The 27585-nt window shown below is 43.7% G+C and overlaps 2 protein-coding genes across 2 annotated transcripts in view; both read left to right on the top strand.

Moving 5' to 3' along the window:
• Positions 1-6915, top strand: part of LOC144097472 (calcium-activated chloride channel regulator 1-like) — a 65687-nt gene extending 58772 nt beyond the window's left edge. The window contains exon 6 of the mRNA XM_077630192.1: positions 6774-6915. Within this exon, the coding sequence (XP_077486318.1) occupies positions 6774-6906 (133 nt within the window). The 3' untranslated portion in view covers positions 6907-6915. The remainder of the gene's footprint in view (positions 1-6773) is intronic.
• Positions 6916-9220: 2305 nt separating this feature from the next.
• Positions 9221-27585, top strand: part of LOC144098083 (calcium-activated chloride channel regulator 2-like) — a 58085-nt gene continuing 39720 nt past the window's right edge. Inside the window, exons 1-4 of the mRNA XM_077630636.1 lie at positions 9221-9361; positions 18863-19180; positions 23748-24051; positions 24790-24948. Of these exons, the coding sequence (XP_077486762.1) occupies positions 9221-9361; positions 18863-19180; positions 23748-24051; positions 24790-24948 (922 nt within the window). The remainder of the gene's footprint in view (positions 9362-18862; positions 19181-23747; positions 24052-24789; positions 24949-27585) is intronic.

The following is a 27585-nucleotide window of genomic DNA, read 5'->3' on the forward strand; positions in this document are numbered from 1 at the left end:
ATTAACCATTATATTAAAGGTCCTTGGATACCGCATGTGTGGCGTCTTGATGAAATAGTTCCATTGCTTAAAAAGCAAAGGGAGGGCTTAACTTTAGACAATATACGCCCTATTTCGTTAACATCGAACCTAGTGAAATTGGTGGAAAGGGTCCTTCTCAGCCGTGTCATGTCATTAATTTCAGAAAATGCTGTATTGAATCCATGTCAAACTGGTTACAGGCCAGGTTGTTCAATTTGGTGTGCTCATACTGACCTTGAGAGTCGTATTAAATTAACTCGCAATAGAAAACAGTTTGCTGCGCTTGTCACCTTGGATGTCAGTAAAGCATACGACAGCGTACAGTACTCGACTCTATTACTAAGATTACAGGAACTCAACTTCCCAAGCTATTTTGTAGCCTGGATTTCTGTTTTTTAGAAAATAGAGAATTTTACTGCTGCCAAAATGGTGTTTCCTCAAGGAGATTTCCACAGACAAGAGGTGTTCAGCAAGGATCAGTTCTCTCACCTGTTCTTTTTAACATTTTTCTAAGCTCAATTCCATGCATTCAAAATGTGAAAACTTATGTGTACGCCGACGATATTGCATTTTTTGCATCAGCAGTTGACATTCACACTCTTTATCGAACCCTGCAAAATTACCTCAATGTTCTTGACAACTGGCTAGGAAGAATTCATATGTCCCTTAATCTGAAGAAATGCGCATTGTTAGTATTTCCAGTTTCTGTTCCTGTAAACATCTGCCTGGTCTATAGAAATAACATAATACCTCAAGTTCAGACGGTGAAGTATCTCGGTGTAATATACGACTCTACTCTCTCCTGGCGGCCACACATTGAGCAAGTTTCTGCAAAAGGAGTTCGGGCCATTGGCATCCTGCGCAGGCTTTGTAGTGCTAGGTCAGGCATGAGAAGGCATATGCTTCTGATGATTTATAAAATGTACGTCCGCCCAATTTTGGAGTTCGGGTGTGTTTTATTCTCAGGAGCTCCTGCCTATAAACTTCGCCCTCTTGTGCTTTTGGAGCGTGAGGCGTTGCGCCTTTGTCTGGGGCTTCCAAAATATGTCGCCAATGCTGTTCTGCACCTTGAGGCGCGAATGCCTTCGTTATCAGCTAGGTTTCGCCTTTTAACAGTTAAAACATTTTTAAAATTATGCGACTCACCTCTTCACGCTTCTAGTATAATATTTCTTAGTCAACCTTCCGCTTTTTTTAGTGCTGCCTGGTCTCAATTTCATGGCCCGGAGATAAGTTACGTGCAGTCCCTCCTTGATCGCATATATATTCATTTTACTGATGTCCGCCAAATATATAACAACTCCTCATCTGTCCAGATTGAATTCGATGACATTTTCCCATCGAATGCAAAGCTGCAGCCCTTCCCGCTTCTTCAGGGTCTATTGCAGGACCACCTAAGGTCCTTTCCCTCTCATGTTCTTATTGCTACCGATGCCTCGCAGGATCGCGAAAAGGCAGGTGTGGGAATTTTTTCACCTTCACTGGATTGGTCTTTTTCTCTCCGTCTTCCTGACTTCACTCCAATTTTTCTGGCTGAATTATTAGCAATAATCTTAGCCTTACGAAAATTAGAATCTACCGTTTCCCAGGTCGTGGTTATGACAGACTCTCTGTCCATTTGCTCTTCCTTATCCTCACCCACTGACTCTCGGCCATTACGCCTCTTTAAGTTCCTGATTCCGCTGCATCTAAATTCGATAAGGTTGGTTTGGGTACCAGATCACATGGGCTTTCACTTAAATGAGGTTGCAGATTCCTTAGCAAGAGCCTCTCTCAGCGGCCCAATTGTTGCTGTCCTACCATCGTGTGCATATACAGCTGCGGTGAGGTTTCGCAGCTACACAATATTTCAGGAATTTGCTGCCTCGGCTCTTACATCATCTCCCGAATATCAGCATCTTCTGCATCCTTGGAGTAGCAAAGACTGGCGCTCACGCAGACTGGAGGTCTCTTTCACGCGCTTGCGTTGCCGGGTTCCCCTTCTAAATTTCTACCTTCACAGATCTGGCCTGGCAGCTTCCCCACTGTGCCCTTTTTGTGCCGAACCTGAGACAATAGATCACTTCCTGCTGTTCTGCCGCCGCTTTTCTCATTTGAGGAAGCGTCTTTTGCAAATTCCATTTCATCAACTGGGGCTTGCCTGTGTCTTCCGCCTTTGTTCTTTCCATTGGCGCTTCTTCGCTTGGACGAAGCGACAGGAGTGTGCGCTCTGCTGTGCAAAATTTTCTTCAAGAAACGCAGCGACTCCCATTCTAATTTCTTTTTCGCGATCTCAGTCAGTAAGACATTGCAACATTACAGGCATTGTGTACTATTATGGACATTAAGCAATTGTCCCGTCTTCGATCTCCAAGTTAACTGGACCCCTTTCCTTCCCTCTTCCAATCTATCAGACTACATACTATTTCCACTGCTTTTCCCGCCAAAAATTTCCTGTTTCCAGTAATTAACCGCCTGTGTCTTGGCCACTCCCCCGTAGTGGGTATGTGCCAGCAACGTCTGAGGCCTTCCTTCCTTCCTTCCTTCCTTCCTTCCTTCCTTCCTTCCTTCCTTCCTTCCTTCCTTCCTTCCTTCCTTCCTTCCTTCCTTCCTTCCTTCCTTCCTTCCTTCCTTCCTTCCTTCCTTCCTTCCTTCCTTCCTCCCTTCCTTCCTTCCTTCCTTCCTTCCTTCCTTCCTTCCTTCCTTCCTTCCTTCCTTCCTTCCTTCCTTCCTTCCTTCCAATAAGCCACGTTCTCTTCGATAGTGTTCACCACGCGTTTATACAATCTATTCAGAGAAATAGTTTGAGAACAGTTGGGAATAAATGTTAACATAAAATACCTTTGTAATATTGACGCAAGGCTTTTTTTATGTTTATCAAAGCTGCCGGCAGGCAACATTATAGCTAGGTTTGGGATCTAGGTTATAACCAGACTGTTCTCGATTGATCGCACTCCGGCAGAGCGGATTCTGCGCTCCCTAAGCTGCCGTGGTTATTTCGCTCGGTGTATCTCGAAAGCTCGTCGTCGAATTTTAGTCAAATGCGGCCGAAAGTGGCAGGCATTCACTTCGACTTCCAGAATAAAGAGCCCTTCACTAGAGACCTTTTTGAGCCAAATAAATATTAAGTTGGGAAATATCAAATATTTCCTCCATTTACACGTTCGTCAATTGAAGTTTTGCCAGTTCTCTTGAACCGAAAGCTTTTTTGTTAAGGTGTAGCGTACGCCTGTTGGGAACCTTGGCATGTTTATAAGCTTCCTTGAGTCCCTTTTCTCGTACACAAATAATAGCAGCATCAGTCTCATTTTCGGTAGAGATTTCAACATAAACTTAGTCGACTCATCTAGTCGTGCTAAACATTTTAAGCTAACGCTTTAAATGTACTATATTAGAAACAAGATCAATTTGCCAACAAGATTTATATTACATTCATCTACACTAATTCATATTTTTCTAATTACCAACAAATAAGCTTATAGCCGGCGTGTTAGGTTACAACATTAGTGATCATCTGCCCCTTCTTCTTTGTGTTAAACCTAGAGAAAGAAAAATTAGTACAAATTACGTCCCAACAGATTTTGCCATGACAACTTGGCCATCTGCCCAGGGAACTACAGGTGGCCACAAAGACAGCAACTACAAGTTCGTATGGCACGTAAATGATAAAATCAACTGACGGCGAGTAGAAGGGGACAGCGCTTTGCGTATCAAGCCATTCCAAATGATTCTGCCTTCACAGCTTGACCTTTACAAATCATACTTTTCTTTTGTGACTATTAACTTGTCAAGAAAGATAACGAAGCCACGGATTAATGCCCATCTACTGGCAAGAATAAAATATAAGAACCATATGTCCCATAGGTTCATTCAGACCGAAGATATCATCTTACTCATAGAATTCCATAAGTATGGAAATGAGCTAAATAAAATATACTAAGAAGGCTCAACCAAATCTATCTTTAAAAATCACCGCATCTAATAAGAATAGTAAATCCACGTGAAAGAAACTCAATGAAGTTCTGTGCCACTGACACGCAACTAGCCTGGTAGAACAACACTTAATAAATGGACCAATCCCTAATAGATATTTGCTAGCCGACGCATTTATTCATCATTTCGCCAGTCTTTCTACCCCTCAGCTATCTGGTTTTCATCCCCAAACAATTTACTTCTTAAGCCTATTTCAGTTGAATAAGTTTGCTCAGCTTCCTTCTATCTAAAGAATTCACGCTGCTGTGACACACAAGGCTTGCAAATCAGGGTACTAAAATATAACTTTAGCGTCTCTACAGGCACCTTCCCTAAACAGCAGCAATTAGCCACAGTTAAAGTTATTTATAAAAAGAGATCACGATAACGTCAACGATTACCAACCGATACCAATTCTGCCAGCTTTCTCTAAAGGATTAGAGAAACTTCTTTTGGTTCGCATTGTATTCGTTTTGATAAATCAGACGCATTGTCGGGCGCTCAGTACAGGATCCGGCAACTTTGTTCTACCCAATTAGCTTTTCTGGATCAAAAGGAGTATATTTTACATATTATAGTTGCAAAAAATTTGTTTTAGGTGTGTTCATTGATTTCACCACAGCCATTGATTACCTAAACAGATGCTTGCTCCACGGAAAGCTAGAACATTATGGAATACATGGCAATCTACTGGAATTAATCAAATAATGTAACTCACACTCACTGTTCTCAGGCCGCTCTTCATATTTAATATAAACACAATCTGGTGTTCCTGAAGAAAGTGCTCTCGGCCCTCTTCTGTTTAATTTACAATTAAATAATATTGCCAGTCTTGATCGCGCGAAGTCCGTAACTTACGGTGACAATACCAGCGTATTCTTTTAATACGACGACAGCATTGAATTTCTTACGATGGCCAACTCGTTACACAGTAAGGTAGTTGTGGGGCACAGGGAAATGGTTCAGTAGTGAGTATTTCTAAAGCTAACGCAATTATTTTCAGCGCTAAGACGCGACAGGTTCCCCCAATTAAACGCAGAATTTGACAAGTATGAAGATAGAATTTGTGAGTGAATTTAAAACGTTAGGAATCTTCTTCAAGGAAAATATCTTATGGGACAAACACATTGATTATATCTCAGGTAAGCTCGCTTCGGTCACTGATATTTTACATACATAAAAAAATTTCCCGCCCAAGAATATCTTGTTACTCATGTATAATTCTCTGCCTCTCATTTATCATCCTGCAGTAAGGTCTGTGGTACAACTACCCTACCTAATTTCAACAAACTGATTATATTACAACGAAGGATTACTGGAATTATTTCACATTCTCAATACGGCTCTAATGTCAACTCAGTAATGTGAAACCTTGGAATGATACGCATTGAAAACTTTTACAGTAATCATCTTTGCCTTGGGCTGATCAGAGAAAAGAAAGTTACATGCAATATTTTAACAGCGTTTTCCGCATGAAGCACGAAAGATGCATCACGTATCGCCGCACGCAATCCAGTGTTTTGGAAAGTGCATTCCTTCCGGACTAATCATAGATTCGTGACATAAAATATCGATATCTTACTGATATCCTTGGTTCTTCACGCAAATGAACAGAAAATTATGTTCCGCTAGTGTACTGTTTTTCCTAGTTTTTTGTGTTCCCAATATTTTGACGGATAGTAAATGAATGAGCCGATGTCACTTTTCAAGTATAAATATCTGTGTGAATGCTGTGTTAAAGCTGCACTATGTACCAATGTTGCCTCCGTTCACTATATATTACCTTTGTGTGCTCTTTTTTACTTGCATTTCGCTCATTGTAGTGCATTTACAGTCTTGAGTGCTCCTTTGTATCCATAACCAATTTCCATAACCAATTTACCTTCGCCTTGGACACTGGTATTTAGTTTTTCTCTTTCGCAAGTTTTTCTCTTTCCCTTTACTTATAATAAATTCTTGTGTGTAGTTTTTTTTGTGCAAGCTATACATTCCATTTTCCTTTTTTTACATTTTATTTTTTCTGCGCTCCTCTGTGCATAATTTTGTATTGTACAAGCTGTAAATTCTAATTTATTTTTTCTACATACTATTTTTTTTATCTAACGAGCGTCGGGTTGTGCGACGTGTACTGCTGCTGTCTTGTAGGCGACGAGGACTTGTCAATATGCTGCCGCAGCTTTTTGCCTCGCCTCCCCCGTCGCTGATGGAAATAAATGGAATAAGTAAGGCTAAGCAACCGATTGTCGTTAAGGGTAACAGATTGGATACCCAGCGAAAGAAGGCATAATACTGGGCGGCAGCATTTCAGATGTTCAAATGAGACAAGACAGTTTGCGGCGATATGATGGCTGCAGCTGGCACAGGAATTGGAGAGATACGGGAGAGACTTTTTCCTTCAATGGGTGCAGTTAGGCAGATCATGCTGATGATGACAAATGCACTCTAGCTTCGGCGATTTTCCTTGGCATTTAGAATTTGCTAAACATTTTGAAGGAAAAGAGAGAGGGAAAGCAAAGCGTTATTATTTGATACTTCTATTCATGGCCTCGCCGTCAAAACGCTGTCAGGGACGGTCTCGCTCACAATGCCCTTGCCTTCTTTCAGTGTCCATGAGAGGCTTAGAGGAAGTACTCCATCCCCGCTTATGGTTCCTGTGATCGAAATGATACAAAAATATATTTGCAGGCTCAGCAACGAACTTGAAAACTCTCTGTTTGAATGTTAAGTCTTCACCTGGTGCGATATATTTCGCTCTATTTAAGTACTGATTACTCTTATACGGCGACAATTTTCTCTTTCAGGCTGACGTCCCCCCACTCAACCAAGTCACTGAGTACCACCTTCATACTGACGCAGCGCCCCACAGCGACTAGCATCGTTTTCATCTTCGATATTGGCGACATGACAAAGGTCGGTAGCGTTTATGCACAGTGAATTCTTATTCTTTTACCGGCCGTCTTTTGGAGCAATAAACTTTAAAACTGTTCTATCTATAGAGTATGCGTGCTGCGCGTTTATATCGGCATTCACATGTAGGGCCATGAACGGTGCAAACCATTTTTTTTTTTTGCGTAGGGTGTTGTCACCTAACTGGGGCAACGTTCTGCGTCCAGCATGGTCAGCTCCGGCATTGGAGAAATTAGCAACCAATTTACGATGCATTAACCTGAGATAGCAATGTATTTAGAGGGGTGGGGGGAGGGAACTTGCTAGAGGAATTCTACTTAAAGCTTAGCCATTAACAGCAAGAGAGCGAGAAGTTTAAGAATGCCGTCTTGGAGACACAATATTTTTGCCTTTGATTAGTGCATAATTACGAGTATCTGAAGGGCTTCGTTTGGGATCACCAGGTAGATAGTTTACAGACAATAGTTTGGTTTGTTTTTTGTGGTGAGGGGTTTACTCCCCAAGTGACTAAGGTTATGAGGGACGCCGTAGTGAAGGGCTATGAATAATTTTGACCGCCTGAAGTTTTTAACCTGCACTGACATCGCACAGTACACGGACCCCTAGCATTTCACTTCCATCGAAATGCTAGGATCGAACCTGCATCTTTTGCAGGGATCGAGTCTGCGTCTTTTGAGTCAGCAACAGCGCGCCATAAGCACTGAGCCACCACTGCTGCTAGTTTACAGTCGTTACTAAGTCAAACAGAATAACCATCATCAACATTATCATCAGCTTGTCTACGCCCACTGCAGGGCAGAGGCCTCTCCCATGTCCCTTCAATTATACATGTCCCTTGCTAGCTTCGGCCACCGTATCCACGCAAGCTTCTTAAACTCAACCGCCCACCTAACTTTCTGCCGCCCCCTGCTACTTTTGCCTTCCCTTGGAATCCACTCCGTTACCCTTAAGGAGAAGTAGATATCTTGTCTCCGCATTACATGGCCTGCCCAAGCCCATTTCTTCCTCTTGATTTCGATTAGGATTGTTCCCTCACCCACTCTGCACGCTTCCGGTCTCTTAACGTTACACCTAACATTTTTTATTTGCTTAGCTCGCTGCGTTATCCTTAACTTAACCTGAACCTTTTTCGCTAGTCTCCACGTTTCTGCCCCGTAGGTAAATACCGGTAAGATACAGCTGTTGTTTATTTTTCTCATGAGGGATGTTCGTAAAGTGTCATTCAAGATCTGCAAGATCCGCACATTTTTATTCTTCTAGTTTGTTCCCTCTCATGATCCGGACCAGCGGCCACTGCCTGCACTAAGTAGACGTATTCCCTTACCACTTCCAAAAACTCGCTACCAGTTGTGAACTACTGTTTCCTTGCGAAGCTGTTCAACTTTACTTTGGTGTTCTGCGCATTGATTTTAAGACCTACCGTTCTGCTTTACCTGTCTAATTCATTGATCATGCCTTGCAGCTAATCTCCTGAGTGTCTTAACAAGGCAATGCCATCAGCGATTCGCAAATTACTTTGGTATTCTTCATTAACTCTTATCTCCAATTGTTCCCAATCCAGATCTCGGAGCACCTGGTAACACAGTAATAGGAAGTGACTGGTACGCTCATATTATTAGATTTGTTGATCAAGTTTTCCTTCTACATAATTAAGGCGAATACGAATGCGTGAATGAGTAGCCCTCAGGAATATCCATTTAATACAGGCTTTGAGGCAAAAATATACTCAACAGCAGAAACAAAGGCATTCTGGAAAATGAATCAAACGAATACAAATGTAATAATTAAGTGCTCGTAAAGGAAGGGCTGTTCACGAAGAATAGTATAACATCGGAATATGTAAAGGCATTACGTCTGTGAAGGGAAGCAGTGACTGCCGATCGATAACTTGATAAAGAAATTTCCAGGAGATTAAAAATGGGTTGAAGTGCATTTTTAACGCACTCTCACCTTGTGCACTTAATCCGAACCGCGAAGTGGAAGGTATCAGTATTTTGCTGCCACCAGACTTATTTACATTCCTTTACATTGAAAGCCACCCAAAACCTTTTTGATCTAGATGACAGAGGACGTTGTGATATATAGAAAGGTGCTTCTGTGCTCTTTGATATAATGCAAATGTGTCTGTCCTTGGGCGCATTTAGAAGGCTCCGCATATTCAATGGTCAACTTAGGTGTCTTTCTATTGCCGGCTTAGAGCGGGTACACCTCGTGTACCCGGTCCTATAGAGGCGGCGGTCACCAACTGATGCAGCGAGACCGACGGTTGCAGTCCCTGAGTAGAGCCTTCGAAGCGCTGCTCTGGTGGGGAATACCCAGTAACGCGAAGGTGGCTCTCATCATGTTCTCGGGCGACCGGTCGCTTCGCTCTCCACTCTCGACGCTGGACAACGCCACGCGGCTTGCCCTCTCCCGGCAGCTGAACAAGATGGCGCTCTTCCTGAGCACGTGCACGGGATGCTCCCTCATAGCCGCTCTCGAGGTGAGTACTGCAGCTGTGTTTACCTTCGCGCATTGCTTCGCCTTCCTGCGTGTTCAAAATCTACACGGGCTTTGGCATCGTTGACTGTAGCCGCCTGCGGGCTGCTCTCACGCAAAGTGATGGAAGTTGGTTGGGCTCCTTCTAAAGGTTCTAGCTGTTGGGAAGGGAACAAGCGTGGGGGTGATCAGAAAAAACGCTGCACTCTCACCGCAGGTCTTTGTTAATCACGGCCATGAAACATACTTTTTTATAGGCCTGGCTCACGATGCCGCTTGCCATTTCCAAAGCGCACGTCGCGCTTAAGAACTTGAAAGATCATTTTTTACTCCCATCTCCCCGATGGCAATGAAGTCATTAAAAATATTTTGTTAACTACATTTTTCAAAACTAATCGCGATGTAATCTGCAAAAGCGGTCTGATTTGGCTGCATTAGCAGGTTATTCCTTCAGCTTCTTTTCTTTAGATATTTCGTACTACCTGCTAGTGAGAAGCTCCGCATGCGTATGGTACGCTGGAGTAAAATAGGCAGCAACCGCGTTCCTGAAAACGAAAAAAATTGCAGTATGGTTGCCTCTGATTAACAAAAGTTCAGCCACAGCTGTTAAAGTATTCATACTTTACAATATGTTGTAGCATAGAATATGCGAGTGACCTCCCATCTATATAATTCTAGAGACTTTTTGTTTTCCCCGCACAGTCATTCTTCATCTAGGTCTCTTTCCAGTCCGCCGCTGTAGAAGTGCACCGCCGTCAGTGATACTCTCCTTGGGTGGCGCTTTTCGCAGCATCCGCAAGATGGACCATGCTACATTCCTCTGTTCTCCTGCTACCCTCCTCCTTTATCGGCAATCCTCCTGCTCCTTGTAAGGTACCTGTTGCGCCTTATCACGGTCTCACCATACCTTCTTCCTTCCACGCTAATCAACCTCGGGTTGTGGATTTGTCCGCTCTTGCCACAGCTTCCTCCGTCCACGGTAATCACCTTCCTGACGGCTACCGTTGTAGCCATCCTCTGCTTGAACCCTCCTATGCTTCCATCCTGAAGCCTTCTTCCATGGTAACCCTCTTCGTCCTTTCAGGCTAACTACCCTCTGGGTGGTTGCCGTAGCAAACACCGACCGGTTGCGCCTTCTTACGCCCTCGCCGTGCCCCCCCTCCTTCCAGAGTAACACCTTCCGGTTGGGGTTTCCTCCGCACTCCCGATGCTCTCCTGCTTGCACGGTAACCACCCTCCGAATGGGTCCTGTAGTAACCACCCACCAGTTGCACATTTCTCTCTCACGTTATTACATTCCTCCTGGCATGGTAACCACCCTCTGAGTGGTTCCCATGGCAAACGCACCCATTGGTTACGCCGACCACTACGACATACTTCTAGTACGAAGCGAAAACCAGGAACGGGTGCTTAAAGGGTCCCGGAAAAAGTGTTCGGGTTGGCTACAATAAGCTTGCATTATGTATAGTGTAAGCCTCCGACCGTTCATGGCGCGTACAAGAGAATCAAAAGCGAGCCGATAATTTACATTCTATTTTTTTTTAATTCGCGCTTCCACGCCTAGCGGCGGCTATCGGTGACGGGCTTTCGCCCGAATCCGCGCGCAACGCTTCATGCAGCGCACGTCAGCAGTGGAGGGCTATGATTGGTTCGCCATGCCAACTATTTCTGACGTCACGCAGCTACCATGGCCGCAGCCGAAAGCTCCGCTCTGGAGAGCAAGCTGCCGGGCTAGTTAGTGTTGCATGTTGTGAAGAAGTAAGCTAAAAAAAACAGACGAGGGACAGAGGTGAGGACACATAAGACATACACGAGCGCTACTACCCATTGTTTAAGCTCCGCCCCCCCCCCCCCTCTCGCGGGGGCTCCCTCGCGCGTTCGGCAGCCGGAGGAAGGGCCAGTGGGTGGGGCCGGCGGGGAGCGCCGACATTTGAGTGTGCAAAAGAGACGAGATGAGAGGGAAAGGTGCGAAAACACGCAAAATCAAATCTTAGCTACAGATAACTCAGCTTCCAAAAAACGCATAAAAAAATTCTTGAAGGATTTTTGTGAAGCGGGGCCCTTTGACATCCAAGACATACCGCCACATTATTGAGAGCCCCTTTGAGAGTTCCTGTAACAGCTATCGCTTTAAACCTTGGGCGCACAAGTACAAGCACTATTAAAAGTAGCATGTAAGCTACTGTGCAGCTTGGACCAATATTTAAGCAAGTGTTGGAAGGTTAGTATCGTTTTAAAGGGAAAGCTTTATCGGCCGCAAGCTCGCGATTTCGCCGTGGCGGAAGTCCATCGAGGCACATGGCGTCACAACGCGCGCCTCGCCGCGGAAGGTTACTGTGCTTCGCGCACTCGCCGCGCCATCTGGCATGACGTCACACAGCGCCTCTCGCCGCCGCCGCCATTTGGCAGGACGTGACACCGCGTTCATCGCCGTTGTGCTCGCCTCCGCTCGCTTCGACAGCTGCGTCGCATGCGTCATAATATGCCCACAGGATTGAAAAGGAGAGCTGGCGTGCGCCGCCGCAACCACAGTTGAGGGGACAGTATGGACGGCGACAATTCTGATGAGCTGGAGGAGGCCTGGAATCGACGGCGGAACGAGATGAGGAGGAAACGAATCGCCCAGGAAACAGATGAACAGCGCTCCGAACGACTGGCTAAATGCCGCCGTGAATACGCCGCCGCGAGACAGGCACGTTTAACGTCCGGTGTCTCGACCGCTAGCAGCAGCGACAGCAGCCGGAGGAGAGACCTGAGTCCTGCTTCACTGAAGACGACCCGTGATGAACGATGGAATGCGACCAAGATACTTCCGTGGCGGGCTCAGGAAACCGAAGAACAACGTGCCGTCAGCCTAGAGAATAGGCGTAAGAGTGACGCGACCCCTTCAATCTTTGGATAGCCTCGTTGCTGAAATCAAACATGGACCTCCAGGTCATACTGGACGTTTTTGCCTGTGCTTCATGCGTTCTGGAATATGTGAACAAGACCAACCGGGGAATTTCACACTTGCTTTTGCTACATATATCCTTGCATAGTAGAGCTAAGCCACTGCCATTTTTAAGCATTGTTCGTTTAAGGCTGAACACACAAGGCAAAAACCGAAGCCGATACGATGAAAGACGGCTAGCGATGCCGTCGTGAACATGTGTACAGGACTGAATATGAAAGAAAATTGCGTTTCTCAAGTTATGGTTCAAATAAGTTTGTAATTTTTTTCTTTTCCAAAGGATAGAGTGCAGACACTGCGCACTTCGTGTTTCTATGTCATTTTAAACTCACGAATGTCCGCACGGTGCACCATCGATCCTAACGACAGTAGCTCAAAAGAGCCCAGCTGAAAAACTTCATGTTGTAGCAGAAGACCTGCAGTTGAGTTGACGGATATTCAGTTCCATGGCCTTTGGAACGGCCGTGTCGCACGGGTATATTAACTGTATAATTTTCATTTCACCTGTCTGAACAGCCTGAATTGTGAACATACCTGATAAAGCGGTCTCTTCCAAAACAGACTTTAAAAAAGGTGAATTGGTAGCTGCAGGATATCCAGAAGCGTTTTAATTCTTGCTGTGGATTTACTGTATTCGTTCCTCTATTAGCGTGCAGTTTTATTGTCCTAAACTATCAGGCCTTAAACAATAATAGAATGGCCTTACAGAAATTGAGGCGTCAAGTCAAGGCAATATTTCTTGCTAAGTTCAGGCTTAGAAATTATTGCCTGAGCATAAACTCTGATGTCAGTCTGGTACACTGTGCATGTCATTAAACTTAATTTCAGTAAAAGACGCATCTTTGACAATACAAATTGTGATGCTTGTGTAATTGCTATTTTCTTTACTGGTGTAACCTACCGTTGTGTTCTTGTCTCGCCTCCCGAAAAATACACTGTAAATAAGCATTGATTCCGGTAGCTGGCTTTATCTTCATGTATTTATTGTCTCAATGATGGGAAATAAGCTAAATTTTGAGTTTTGCTCTCAATAGTGTCAGGGTGGCATGTCTACGTCAGGCTCTTTTCGGGCCGTTTGATGTGCCTGCTTAGGCCAATGTACGCAATTGTTTTCAATAAAGAAACAAAGGAAAGAAAGAATGCAATAATCACTTTATCTATATTTGACGAGTCTGCAATGAATTGTCAATTAATTTCCAACCATATTACTTTTGAGCAATCAAGTGATAACTAGGACATCGAATCTTGGAATCTCGAAATTTCACTCTACGTGTTTGATTCTATGCCATAGTAGGCTTAAACACATCATATTCGATATTCAGGAGGTTGTGACAAACATCCGGCAGGTGTAGTGCAGCAGCACCGTTTACCGAGAGTTTCTATCCATCTGACTGGCAACACAGGCAACAGGACAAAAAAACATTGAAAGCGGCGAGTTCAAGCGTGGGTTCTTATTTTCTAACCGCTTACATTGAAACGTTAAGCTATTTCGCAGATTTTGAAAATTTTCCAAATCGATGCGCGCATAGTTTGCCGCCACCTCCACGCGCCCCGTTTTTACATCTGTGCTGATTTGTTGACATTTCCCGCGTGAAAATCGGTTCTCAGCGATGACTTTTTTTTTCTTTGGTGGTCTCTTAGTGCAGACGTGTCCCAAAGCTGACTGTGCAAGTAATGCGACGAAACCCGCTATTCTAATCTCTGTCGCAGCACACAACTCTCCTCGAAAGGTACCGTATTTGTGCATATTTAGTGTTTCTCGATTCATGATAAAAGCTCACCAAGTATAGTATTTGAAAATGCTGGGTCCCGTAACAGAAAATAGGATGTAGGTTAAGAAAAGACACTGCACTCAGAGCCACTGCACTCAGAGCCACTGCTTCAGGCCGAAAGCAAGAAGTACGCCCAAGATACGAACAAATGAATGAAAACAAATATTTCATTCCGAAGCAATCTAAACACAGAATAAAGTGGAGGAATTAGTAGCTTTTAGCTGCTCTAAGTAAAAACTGGAAAAGCAGATGTTAATGCGGCAAAACTTGTATCTTCGAACCGAATAAATACCTGTGTTTTGCTAGTGTGTTTTATTTCTGACGTCCACAGTATGTGCGTTTTTACGCAATTCAAAACACGGCTTTCAGTGCTTGCTTAAGTACATAATAAGCATATCCTACTGTTTTTAATATTTGTTGTCTCTGATTTGTCTAGCCAAATCTGTACGTTGTTTTAATAATTTGTAGCTATTGCTTCTGTGTATTCCGTCAGTTTTCTTCAAATCGTTAGAGACAATGAGTTTGTTTTGTGTGAAAATGTGTGATTATATCAGTTAAATTATTCTTCTTTAATTAGTGTATGGCATAAGTGATTGTAACCGCATATCTTAGTCGCCGTTTTTTTTTGTTTTTATCCTAAAGGTGTTTGTAATTACAAACTGTTCCTGATACAAGTTCACATTTTGAGATTACACGGTGCCAAAGCCGTCTAGAACCACTGTCATAGTTTCACATAGCTTTTACTCTATGCCTCCTTTCTCTTTTACGAGGAATCAATAAAACAATTCCGATTCAATTTCAAATTCGTCCTTACAAGAGTGCCGTTTCTGTTTGGAAAACAAAATGAAAATAATAGATTATGGTGACCTGTTCGCTACACTGCTTCTCTTCCAGAGAACTACCCAAGCGCAAAGGCAAGCCTGCTCGACGGGCGCAGAACGACTCCGGTTTCTTCGATAATGTGATGAGCGGAAAAAGAAATCTTGAGCAGATACTTAAGCTCGGCCATAAGGTTGTGACGCGATAGCGTTAATAAGTCCTTTTAAGGTGCTGACGTTGTTTTTGCGTATCATTTAATTCATTAATTCATTCATTCATCCTTATTCGACATATTTACAGAGGTCTGGAGCGCAGACAAAAAGCTGAAGAAGACAGCTTGGCGGGGTCTGTGCCCCTTAACAATTCATGTTCGTACGGTCATGTATAAATTATAGTCGTCAACGTCAGTTGCAAATTTACTATTCAGAACATAAAGAGTCATGACTGAAGATTAAATGAACAAGTCTCTTATATTAGTATCTGTGGACAAACAATTCACAATATACTAGTAAAAAACACTCTGGGTAATGAATGATGCAAGGTAGATGCAAGGATAATGGCTGAGTAAAACAAAGGACGACAGCAAGGAAGCACAGGTGGATACAATATAACAAAGCCAACAATCGGAACGTTAGGAAAAACAATAGAAAGTGACATGTTGATGAAAGTTGTAAAAACTGTAGGAAAAGACGCAGTCTTTCTTCTGCGTTTTCTTTTAGCCTAAAGATTTTTTTGTTTTCATAGATGACGAATATTTAGTAGGGACGGTAATCTCACGCGTAATGACTGAGTGATTTCATGGTGACGTGTTTCATAAACATTATCATTTCTCATCACGTTCGATAATGTTGCAATAATATTATTTCCTTGGCTTCTTGTTTTAAAGTATCACTTGAGTAATGTGTCATCATACAGAAAGTGGACTGGACGGATTTTCAGATTTAAAAAAAAGGGGTTCTGTATGAGCATCATATGAGGAGTCGGAAATGACGCGAACTGCTTTTTTCTACAGTAACAACAGCTTGTTCACGTTGGAGGCACTGGTAGTCCCCCAAATCAGAAGAAAATAGCTAATGTGCGAAAAAATGAGTGAGTTATAAATAATTTCATTCTGGTCGGTAAAAACGAACGTAATTAGGTTATTGCTCAAACTACTTTGGCAATTTTGTTAGCCACCATGTCGGCATGTGAATCGCAAGACAAATGTTCCTCGAATATGACCCTAGGACTTTTGTAGGAATGTATGATGTCAATGACGGATGTTCCGATCATTGGACTGTCAGTAACGGACACGTCCTGATTTTTTGCCCTGAAGAGAATGGCTGTAGTTTTAGTAGTGTTGATTGTTAATGAGTTTACAGAGCTCCATTTGTGGAATTTCGACAATGTAAGGTTTGCCCGGTCGAATAAGCCCACCGGTGTAGGTGAAGTACAAAATATGGCAGTATCACCGGCGTAAATAACAAATGTAACTTAATCAGCAATAGTTGTTATGTCGTTAAATAAATATTAAACAGCAATGGGCCGAGGATACTCCCTTGAGGCACCCCGCTGTTAATTTGCCTAATTTCAGATATGTGAGTATTAATTTGCACTCATTGTTGGCGATACTAGAGATAACTTTTCACTAAACTTAGGAATACCCCTCGAAATCCGTAGATTGCAAGTTTCTCTACTAATGTAGTATGATTTATGCGGTCGATGGTCTTCGAGAAACCAATAAATACGCCTAGAGTTGCGAATTTGTTTTCAATTCCACGCAAAATGAGTTCTCTTTGAGTTAGAACTGTTAATTAAGTTGAAATTCCCTTTCTTAATCTGAACTCAGATTTAGCTACTAGGTTATGCTTTTCAAAAAATTCAGTCAGCCTGTTGTTAATTAACTTTTCTAATCCCTTTGCGAAAACTGGAATTGAAATCGGTCTGTAAATGGTTAGCCTATGTTTATCGCCGCCTTTGAGAAGAACGCTTTATTTTGCTATCTCCATACCTTTGGGGAATATGCCATGTGCAAAGCAGAGGCCATACGCATGCTCAAGGATGGGACTGATAATGTCAATGACGTGTTTTACGAGGCCCATCTGTAAGTCATCCGAGTCGAACGATTTGCTGTTGTTGATTGTGAGAAACGTGTAGCAAATTTCTTCAGAGTTAGTTGGTTTTAAAAATGCGCTGTCACGGGAGGAATACCTAATGTTTTCTAAGCTCCGTGAATCATGGGAATCAGTCACCATGGTGGCGAAGAATTTATTGAATGCGTTAGCCACTGATGATCCTGATGTTGGTGTCCCATTTAACACCAAGCCTTCTAAGTTCTGTGAATTTCGGCAGTCGGGACCAAGAACCATATTAAATCATCGCCATGCAACGTCACTACGTTTCAAACTTCAGCGTTAAAAAGGTTTTGAAGATAAATTTTTTTGCTTTGTCTTAAAAGTTTTGTCAATTTGTTTCTGAAAGCCTTAGAAGCGCGCAGGTCTTCAGGATTCTTTGTTTCAATAAAACGTTTGAAAAGAGCGTCTTTTTGTTTAATTAGTTCTAAGGAGTGGTTAATTCTCCGTGCTTTACGAGTATTTTATTGTTTGTCGCCTTGCAGGAAAAAATTTAGTTATAAGGTAACTTAATGACAGAAAAGGGTCGTAAGCATTTTACGGGTGCGATTCGTAGTAGACTTCTTCCCATCTGATTTTAGAGATTTCGTTGCGAAACTGCTCCAGAGTAAATGGGTTGATATCCTGATAAGTTATGTCGCGCGTTGCCTGGAATGAGGATTGTGTTAATTTGTGGTAGGTAATGATAAATATTGGCAAGTGATAGCTGATGTGGGCGCCAATGGGTCCAGAGTGATGTTTCCCATTGTGTATATTTGTTAAAAATATATCTAATAACGTTTCAGTACAGTCATGAAATCGGGTGGGCCTGTTAATGGTGTTAATACAGGTGTTGGCATCGAGTATTGTAATGAGGTCTGATCGAGATTTTGAGGCATGATGCATATTAATATTAATATCGCCTCCTAATTGAAGATTGTAATTGTTGTGGTTAACCCATTCCAAAAAATTATCTAAAAATGAAAGAAAGTTTGGTATATTGCCAGACAGTGGGCGGTACAGAACAGTAAAGATGTTTTTAGAAGAAATAACTCTCAAAATTTCGAAATCTGGAGCTGTTTGTGTTTATTTTTCAATTATTTTATTTAATAAGGCCTTTTTTGAGACGAGCAGTACACCGCCTCCTCTACTAGAAGGACGGTTAAGGTAATGGCGGTCATACTCTGACAATTTAAAAACTTAATTTTCATATTGGCGCCAAGTTTCAGAAAGCATGATAACATGAAAAGAAAAACCAAAGGAAGAAAGCATAGCATACAGGTCGTCCTCCTTATTGCGAGCGGATCGAGCGTGAAGGTGAAAAAATGATATGCAATTTTTAGCACGATATGTCCGATGCAGTTTTGTAACTTCATCTGGTGTTAACAAGCAGCTAGCTCGTCGACCCGTACGCTGTTTTTTTCTGACAGCATCGCATAACGCTTAACCTACCCTTTAAAGTACACTACGGTAGCATTAAATGTCCCTCTCGCGGAAGCGCTCCTTCTCTCTCGTCCGTGTTCGGCCTACACGCGCACATGTTCTGAATTCTTCATTTTTTACTTTGCATTCATACATCACGGTGAGCCCTTATGCCACTCCTGGTGCAGTGGCGCATCGCTTAACCTTTACGTCCCTGCCCCTCCAGGCGGTTTAGGGGGGCCAACTTCTTTTGTCGACACGCGATCGCCATCGACGCGTGGGTCGCTGTTCAACGGAATGCTTAACGATATCGCGTCAATACTGTCCTTGTGTGCTCTAAACACAGAATGTATAAAAAAAAAGCACAAGCCACATGTATCTTGATTTCCCTCTTGTGCACCTATCCTCGGACTCCAAGTTTTGGGGCTACCAATTAACCCAACTGCTTGCAGGCTCTGGCGTACAAGCCGGACCCAGCCAGGCGGAAGGTGATCATCCTCATCAGCGACGACAGCGATGGCCGCCGTTCGTGGCAGGCTCCGGACCTCCTCCCGCTTCTGCGCAGTGAGCTCGTTACCGTCAACACTGTCACCTTAGGGCACAAAGCGTCGCCATATCTGCAGCAGCTCGCCGCGGGTACGGGTGGCAGAGCCTTCGTCACGGAACTGCACCCTCTGGGGAGCACCGGCGAGAGCAGCTCAAAGATAATCCGTGTCCTTTCTGATGCTGTCGCCCATGAGGGCAAGAGCGACTCTTTTACCATCACTAAGGTGAGACGTCTTTCGGTATTTATGATTGCCTGTACAGATGTTCTGGCAGAATAGGTGCTAGTGTGATCCCCGCAAGGAAAGCCTTCACATGATATGGCACTCTATATGAACAAAATCTGGCTGACTTGCAAAAGCGAAAATAAGACCTAAGTCGCCAAAACAGAAATGCAGGGAAGTACATGGTAATGTAGTTAGTAATTGTTTTTCTTTTCCTCGCTCCTTTCTTTCTCTCTTCCTTTTGATCTTACTTTTTGGTTTGGTTTCAGCCCTTTCTTCCGTCTCTCGTTTCCTTCCTTCCTTCCTTCCTTCCTTCCTTCCTTCCTTCCTTCCTTCCTTCCTTCCTTCCTTCCTTCCTTCCTTCCTTCCTTCCTTCCTTCCTTCCTTCCTTCCTTCCTTCTTTCCTTCCTTCCTTCCTTCCTTCCTTCCTTCCTTCCTTCCTTCCTTCCTTTCTTTCCTTCCTTCATTTTTTCTTTCTTTCGTTCATTCTTTCTTGCTTTCTCCCTTTATTTCTTCCCTTTTCTCTTTCTTTTTTCCTAGTTTATTTGTTTCTTTTTCTCTTTCTGCCTTGTCCATGTTTTTTTTCCCTTGCCTTCTTTGGGTATGTCTCCCTTTCTTAATTACTCTCTTGGGATCTTTGTTGTTTTGTTTTTCTTCTTTTGCCTTCTTTCTCAAGGTCTTATTTACGTTCCCTCTTTATTTCCTTCTGTCTGCCTTTTTTGTTCATTCTTCCTTTCTTTTTACATTTGAGTTTGTTTCGCACTATTCTTTGATTCTTGTTTCTTTGCTTCATTATTTCTTTCATTCGCTCGGTCTTCCGCTCTTTAACCTTTCTTTCATTACCTCTTTCTTCCATTCTTTATTCCGTACTTCCTTTCCTTATTTTTTATTTCCTTTTCTCTTTAATTCTGTCTCTTTTTTTCTCCCCTCATTCCTGTCATCCTCTCTTTCCTTCGGTCTATGCATCTGTATTTCTGGTTTTGTTCTCTACTTCTTGCTTTTCCTATCTCTTTCTACTTTTCTGTCTTGCTCGCTTCCCATCTTTCTTTCCGTCCGTGTTTCTCTCGTTTCTTCTTTACTGGTTTAATTACTTTAGGCTGTTCATTAGAGGTGTTCTCCTATATGATGTACTTCTGTCGTATTGAAGAGACCACTGGACGCGTGCTTTCAAAATTCTGATTTTGATATTTGGCATGAAGTTTCTTTACAAGTTTGATACCGATTGCCAAGTACAATCCTGTCGACCTTCGTCCTCCGCTTTCAGCTTCTGCTACGCTTTACCTACTGGACGATCAGTCAACTCTTCTGTTGCTGTCCTGAGTTTCGCAAGTTTCGAATTTCGTACCAGATAGTTCAAATAGAACATAAGAAGTGATGCAGGCATAGGCTGTATAAAGACTGTGAATAAACCGCCGATGCTGTTGATGATGCAATTCTAACAGATGCTCAGAAGGAAGGCCTTGAGTCTAAAACCTTATTAATAATTTCTAAAGAAAAAGAAGAGGAAATGTGCCACAGCTAGTCGTAGCAGGCCACCTACCTGTTCAACACAAAAGATTTGTTGATGGTGTCGACTAGAAATCAAAGGAACTGAACAGTAAAAGGCAACTAGTCTCGCTTTCTTCGGGAGACAGCGCATAAGTCACAATAGCAACACCAGCCCTCATTCCTCTCCAAAAGAGGCACTCAGGTGTGTAGCCGCGCAGACATTTCAAATGATTCATTTGTCACAATTTCTTCACGTGTCGCAAAAGCGATGATCGTAACAAATCTCGTGAAAATATACATTCCTGATGCTACTGCGCTGTTAATACCAGTCTGCAGAGAACCGTTATTTCTCCGAGAACCAAGCAGGCGTAGTTTGGGAGCATTTCCGGATAAAATATTTCAGATTTTTTTTGCAGCAAGGCTACTGCAAAAGCCTATCGGGATCACGGATCGCATGTTCCAATGGAAGATTGAGAGCAGTCGCCGCTCCTTGGAACAGTCCGTAATGCTGCTCCGAAATCAGTGGATTCGACCGGAAGCATGCGTTAATATCACGGATGACACCGGTTAATGACATATCCTAGTCGAAATCAAGACGAATAAATGGGTTTGGGCAGGGCGTGTAAGGCGAAGGCAAGAAAGTCGATGGCTCTTAAGAGCAACGAATTGGATTCCAAGCGAAGGCAAGCGTAGCAGGGTGCAGCCGAAAGTTAGGTGGGCGGATAAAATTAAGAAATTTGCTGGGATAGGGTGGCCGCTGCTGTCACAAGACAGAGTTAATTGCAGGGATATTGGAGAGGCCTTTGCCTTCTGCAGTGGGCCTAGGCGGCATGATGATGATGTTCATGATGATCCGTTGAAAATTTACTTTTTAGCAGTGCTGTTCCTCCCAACCTTGAATGTTCTCCTGTTCCGTAGCAGAAATGCACGCGTCATAGAAAAACGTTGTCACCGAGTTGTAGCGGCGCTGGCGTCATCAGTTCCTTTCGTTATGCACGCAAATGCGAAGAGCGTTCGCAGTAGGTGTGCAATGCATGCGTCTTTCTGAATATAATTCGCGTCGTGCCGGTAAGTTGTGATGGGGTTTGTTGCTGCGCAAGGCGCTAGAAAAGAAGCGGCAGCAGTTTTCGCTACTTCCTTGCAGTTAGATAGGGGCGAAACCCATGCGCAGGCCTCAGAGAACGGGACAAATTGTCCGCTATCATTTCAATTCTGCATGGAAACCTGATCAGTTCGTTTACGAGTTTTAATCCGCTCCTCGCTCTTCGGTCGCGCTGTGAACAGTGCTAGAACCATCGCCAGCAGCTCGTTCGCGTTTTGCCGCGTTCAGAACGTGAATTAGGACGTGCTATTCTGTTTGTGCGTTTTATTTAAATTGAACGCAGTTAGGTCGTTGTCAGATCCCGTCCACCCGCACCACAAGCCGAACATCTCTTTGCGCAAAAAAGAGTGGCACAAAAGACAGGTCCCGAGAGAGCAACCTGGAAGGTGGTGGCCCACCTTGAGCTCGTGACCTTATGCCCTCATCAGGGCATACTGGCCACTGTGGTAAGGGGCAGTTAAATTAATGATTAGTCGCTCGGGAACAGCAACCTGGGTCGCACAAGGCCCACCGCTGGGAGCACCTGCCATCGCAGGGCAGTGGCGCATCGCCTAACCGCTGCATCACAGCGCCAGAAGGAATACGCGTGAGACCTCCAAGCGATATATTAATGTAATGTAGACAATAACCAGTTCTGTATATATGGGAATTAACCCATTACATTATCGCGGCATACCCTTGAGGCAGAGCTTAAGCGCCCGAACCATTTTTTTTCCTATTTTCCTTTTGTCGAGGTTCATCGAGTGCTTCTTGTATCACGGCTCCTAAAGAGCGATTAAACATCGTTAGGATCTCTGCAAAACTCAGGCAGCGTTATCTACTAGATTATCAGAATTCTGTAATTGCAGGTCGCTTAGAACATGACGACCGAACAAAATACCACACCAAAAGCCACTCTGATGAAACTGAGCACGAAAATGCTTTGAATGCGATTTCTAAAACAAGGAGCAGAATTACTGCCCTGTGATTGTAATTCTTCCCTGAAGCACGAAAAACTCATATAGGTAAGCGCTTGCACGGCTAACCCAAAACCGAGAGAGCAAAAAGCGTTCTTTTTTTTTTGCGGACGTTCATGTAATCATTATCGGTGGACCGAGACCTGGACTCCTTTCAGAAATACCTGTTGCATCAAGCGAGATAAACAAAGTTGGCAGTGCCGTCGACAAAGTTTCAAAGAATAGACAGGTCCGATTTGCCTTATTCTAAGTAACTGTTTGAAACGAATGTCCAGAAATTTTAGACCTTCTCCAGAGGTAAATCGCTCGAAAAAAATAAGCACATCCAAAGGTTCGTTAGGTGAAAAAACTGCTTCGCGTCGTCAATAACATTGCCTTCTTTGCATTCACAGCACTCGCGTATGCTGCATTGGCTCGGAAGTTGAGATCTGTAGACGATTATTTTCTTTCTGCACGTCGCGCTTTTTCCGGCTTCAATTTATTATTCAACGTGAGCGCCTGCCGTAACCCCGCTGTTAATAGTCGCTAACCAGGATCATACGCAGCGCTCCGCTTTATAAGTCAGTCTTTCTAATATGTGGGAAAAGCATTGTAGGCATTACTATTTTTTGCCAACACCTCACACTGCTGCTAACCGCAGCACCGCCTTTTTCTGATATCTCCGAACTTTATCAGCGGTGTGCGAGCGCCCACGGCTTCCAACGTCTAGAGCACCAGGGTTTCAAGCGCACATTGAATGCCAGCGCTCTCCAGCGAATTCAGAGCTCCGACTACAGAGCGGGCATACAGGTCGGGATCTGCGATTGGAAGTTAACATAGCGATAACTGGGAAAATAATACCTGATCAAACCGATAACTTGATAATGATTTCCGGAATATCCAGAGTATGGTCGTGAATTCTTTCCGAGGTTCTGTGCCACTCCACCACGAGATGTCAGTCGCCTGCGCCTAGTCGGCCTGCCTGATGCTGATGATAGACGATATACAAATCTTGAAAAGGCAAGCCGGAAATATATTCACGCAGGACTCGGCGGCTATCAGTGGCTCTCGCCCGCCCGGGGCCGACGAAGGCATTCTGCAGCAAGGACACGCCGCCGACCGCAACGTGGTCGACGCTGGCAGGCTCCAGCAAAAGACGTACTCGTGCCTCGGGCAGTTGGAAGTTGTGGCCAGCGCTCAGTCGCCGGTCAGCACGTTCACGGGAGTGCAGATAGCCGGCCTTGTGCGGAAGGCTCCATGCATAATTGTGGGCGCGTCCGTTAAAGCCACAGTAAAGCAGCCTGGGACTGGGACAAAGGTCGACGTCCAGCTCTACGACAATGGTGTCGGTAAGACTTTACGACATAAACAAGTCTACATAACACTGCTTGCGAATATAACTGTTGTAGCCGGAGGAGAGCACGGAAAAAAGAGTGAAATGTGCACACATTACGCATGCTAGCGATTGGTTCAAACTACGGCACTTCCAAACTTCTGATATCCATAGTAATGATTGTTTTGAAAATGTGCATTGTGTATTCATAAAAGGAGTATTCAGGTGTTTCAAATCTATAATGATTGTTGCAAATCTATAATGACACTTGAATGCATATGGCGGCATGCGAAGACAAAATAGCAGAATACAGAAACAAGGAAATGATCTTTGCTTGGCACTGGACGGAATTGGTCCAGGTGCCTTTCAGAGTTTGGCATCGAGTGTTTTGGAACATTCTGCTTTATGCATATTTACAAGGATTATGTTCGCAGTTTACTTCATTTTTCTTGGGCAACATTTCGATTGGTTTAGCAGGAAAGCGCTACAATAAGGAAAAAAATCTGATGATGCGAAGGAAGCTGCTCTAAAGTTTGCAATCACGACAGGCGCACGAGCGATGAACTCTGGTGTCACTTGTAATGTTATTTAGGTGGACAGTGACTGTTTGCTTTCGTGAAAAGTTATTACTGCACGTTTACAAGATGATCTCGAATCGCCGATTAAAATATGTGAATTGGAGAGAGTCGGAAAAGACTTTCATGTCTTCCTCTCCTCCCAAACGCGCATAATCACTGTTTTTTTTCTCCACCAGGAGGGGATCAGTCTGCAAATGACGGTGTCTACTCAGTTACCTTCTCAAAACTGGTCGGCATGGGACAGTACGATGTGACCGTCATTGCCTCCAATACTGACAAGAGCGTCTTCTACATTCGGTCAACCGAGCTGAAGCAAGTTGCCGCCGATCCAGTCGGTACGTCTAGTAGAACATTCTTGCGGGCTAGGTGGTTCATTGGGAAAAAAAGGCCGCCACCGTTTCGAAGACGTTTAAGTAACGAGTGTTAGCTTTTTGGTTTACTAGACGAAGAAAGCGAATAAGAACGCGCCCGTTGTCCACTCAAGGTACGTCCCAAATGGAATTTCGTTTGGGGGTTCAAGGTGGGCCTATAATTTGGCTTGCGGCGCGATATGGTAACGCTTCAATTAATAATTGCATGTATACAATGTTTACCTATTATTATGGGGGTTTTATTTTTATACCACAACTCATAGGGTTTTATTTGCCTACCAAATTCGGTATACAGCTTTCCCCGGATGGGTGCCCCTTGTTGTCGGAGTACATATAGCGGAACGAATGCATACACAAATAGCGGTCGCGTAGCGGGACAGTTTTCCTCTTGTTCTAGGCATTTTTTTGGGGGGGGGGGAAGGGGGGAGGGCACAACCAATTTAAATGGCCGCCATCTTGGATTCGAGCAACCGAAACTATGCCGCCATTTCGTCCCTTGATGTCATTCCCACATAGTCCCACCCCTATCCACCATACTGCACCGAGACGTCATCATTGGCACGCGGCAGGTTGTTTCTACAATGCTAATGTAGATGGCGCTGCAAGTCTCCATGCGAGATATAATGTTTTCTAGCTGCTGCCACAGAGGGCGCTGTGATCTCCGGGTGAAAAACAAGGACGCTGACGAAATTGGCACTGGGAACATACAGGATCTTTAAGCAGCAAATTGCCAAAGAAAATATCTGTGATAAATGTAGGGGAAGCTCTTTGTTGCTTGAGGCCAGGACGGGGGTTTTGCGGACTAAGACATATAGAGTCAGGTACCACGAGATAGACACGTTGTGCGTCGCGTCTGGAGAGGAGGAGGAAATGACTGAACACTTGATACTTTTCTGTAAAGGGCTTCACCCTACAATTGAAAGCAGTGGGGTTGATTTATCCAAGGCATTGGAGTTTAACGACATTGAAGGGAAAGTAGATTTTAAGCGGGTAGAAGTAACCAAGCAAAGGTTATCCGATTGTTGGCTAAAATCAAGACAAGAGTAATATTTCATAAGTCATGGCTAGGTGGCTTGAGCCACCGCCCGATTTAGTGTTCAGCATTATCCATCCATCTGGTAGCAGACCTCACGAAACCTCGAAACGGGGTGAGTAAGAGCTGACGGCCTGAAAAGTTAACGCTGCATGAATAGGACGATAGCTCTGAGCGAAAGTCGTTTGAACATGCGCAAAACAGCAGGTGTTTTGGCTATTGAGTCTCGTGTTAAAATTTGCTCCATGGAACCTCATATGAGTCACCCACAATCCCTCGCCCTCATCCTTCAATCAATCAATCAATCAATCAATCAATCAATCAATCAATCAATCAATCAATCGTTTTATTTTCATCACAAAATGATGAGGGTTGTTTCAGGCAAAAAGTGGAAACAACTTCCACTTGAAACAGCCTGAGCCCCCCGTATACATGGCTTGCAGCGTGGGGGACACGTGTACAGAACAAGACAAAAAAAAAGAACACGAATAATATTTGCGTGCGAAATAAAGCGCAAAACATTTGGCTCTTAAGATATACATTGTGGTAACTCAAGAAACATGTCAAGCAGGGCGGTCACTAGATCTCAAAATATACCACAAACAGAAGTGCGTCAAGTGATTAATCTGCTGTCTCAGGCACAAACAACATAAATAACACTACTATCGTAAACATATGTCCCGGATGTCTTTCTAATTGCAGGTGTCAATACAGACGTTGTTCAAGATAAGCTTATTTAGCAGTACTGGAACGTTATGGCGCAGCATTTGATCACCATATGTAGTGCGTGAAAAGCGGATCCACCAAAATTCAGGATTTCGGAGAGTATATGAGATGTGAAGGTAACGTGATGTGAACGTAACGTCTTGATGTATAAGTGATGAAACGGGTGAATAGACTTTTCGTGCTCTAAGTCGTTCACGCTGGTTTATGCACCTAATAAAAGTTTAATTATCTGATGTGGAGGAGACAAAAGTAGTACAAGACAGATGCTGTAAATGCGCTCCTGATATTTTCTGATCATTTCAAGTGTAAGCAGGGGCTTTGCCGCAATCTGACAACAACGAGAGCTACACCAGTATTATCCGGCTTTAATTCACTTTCGTAGGCTTCATTTTACTGTGTTAGCCGTATAGTGCTCTGTAGAAAAAATTCTGCTTTCTGTATGTGTGTATGAAGTCACTACCCTCCAATAGAGACACCCTAAGTGGGATGCAGCTAAGGGTATACGCCAGTAAAATTTAGTTTCCCATCTACACACCCCACTGAGCACAATCACGAACCTCTACCCTACAGAAGCCGCCACCCATCACCAGCTCACATAGCACATGAACGAAAAATCGGCAATGAAATGAAATTCAAAGGTGAAATGGGAAGGTGATCGATACAAAAGCGGATAGGAAAACAAATACTGACAACGCTCATTTACCGTACAACATCCCACGACCACCTATGCATTTTTATATCATCGTTCTTTGACCCGTTTTTATGCCTGTTTAACATTGCTGAACATTTTCCTAAAACCGGAAGCCGCCATGCAGTGCAGTTGCTCGCCAGAGTGCAGATAT

Source organism: Amblyomma americanum, chromosome 7 (assembly GCF_052857255.1).
Source record: "Amblyomma americanum isolate KBUSLIRL-KWMA chromosome 7, ASM5285725v1, whole genome shotgun sequence".
Lineage (NCBI taxonomy): Eukaryota > Metazoa > Arthropoda > Arachnida > Ixodida > Ixodidae > Amblyomma > Amblyomma americanum.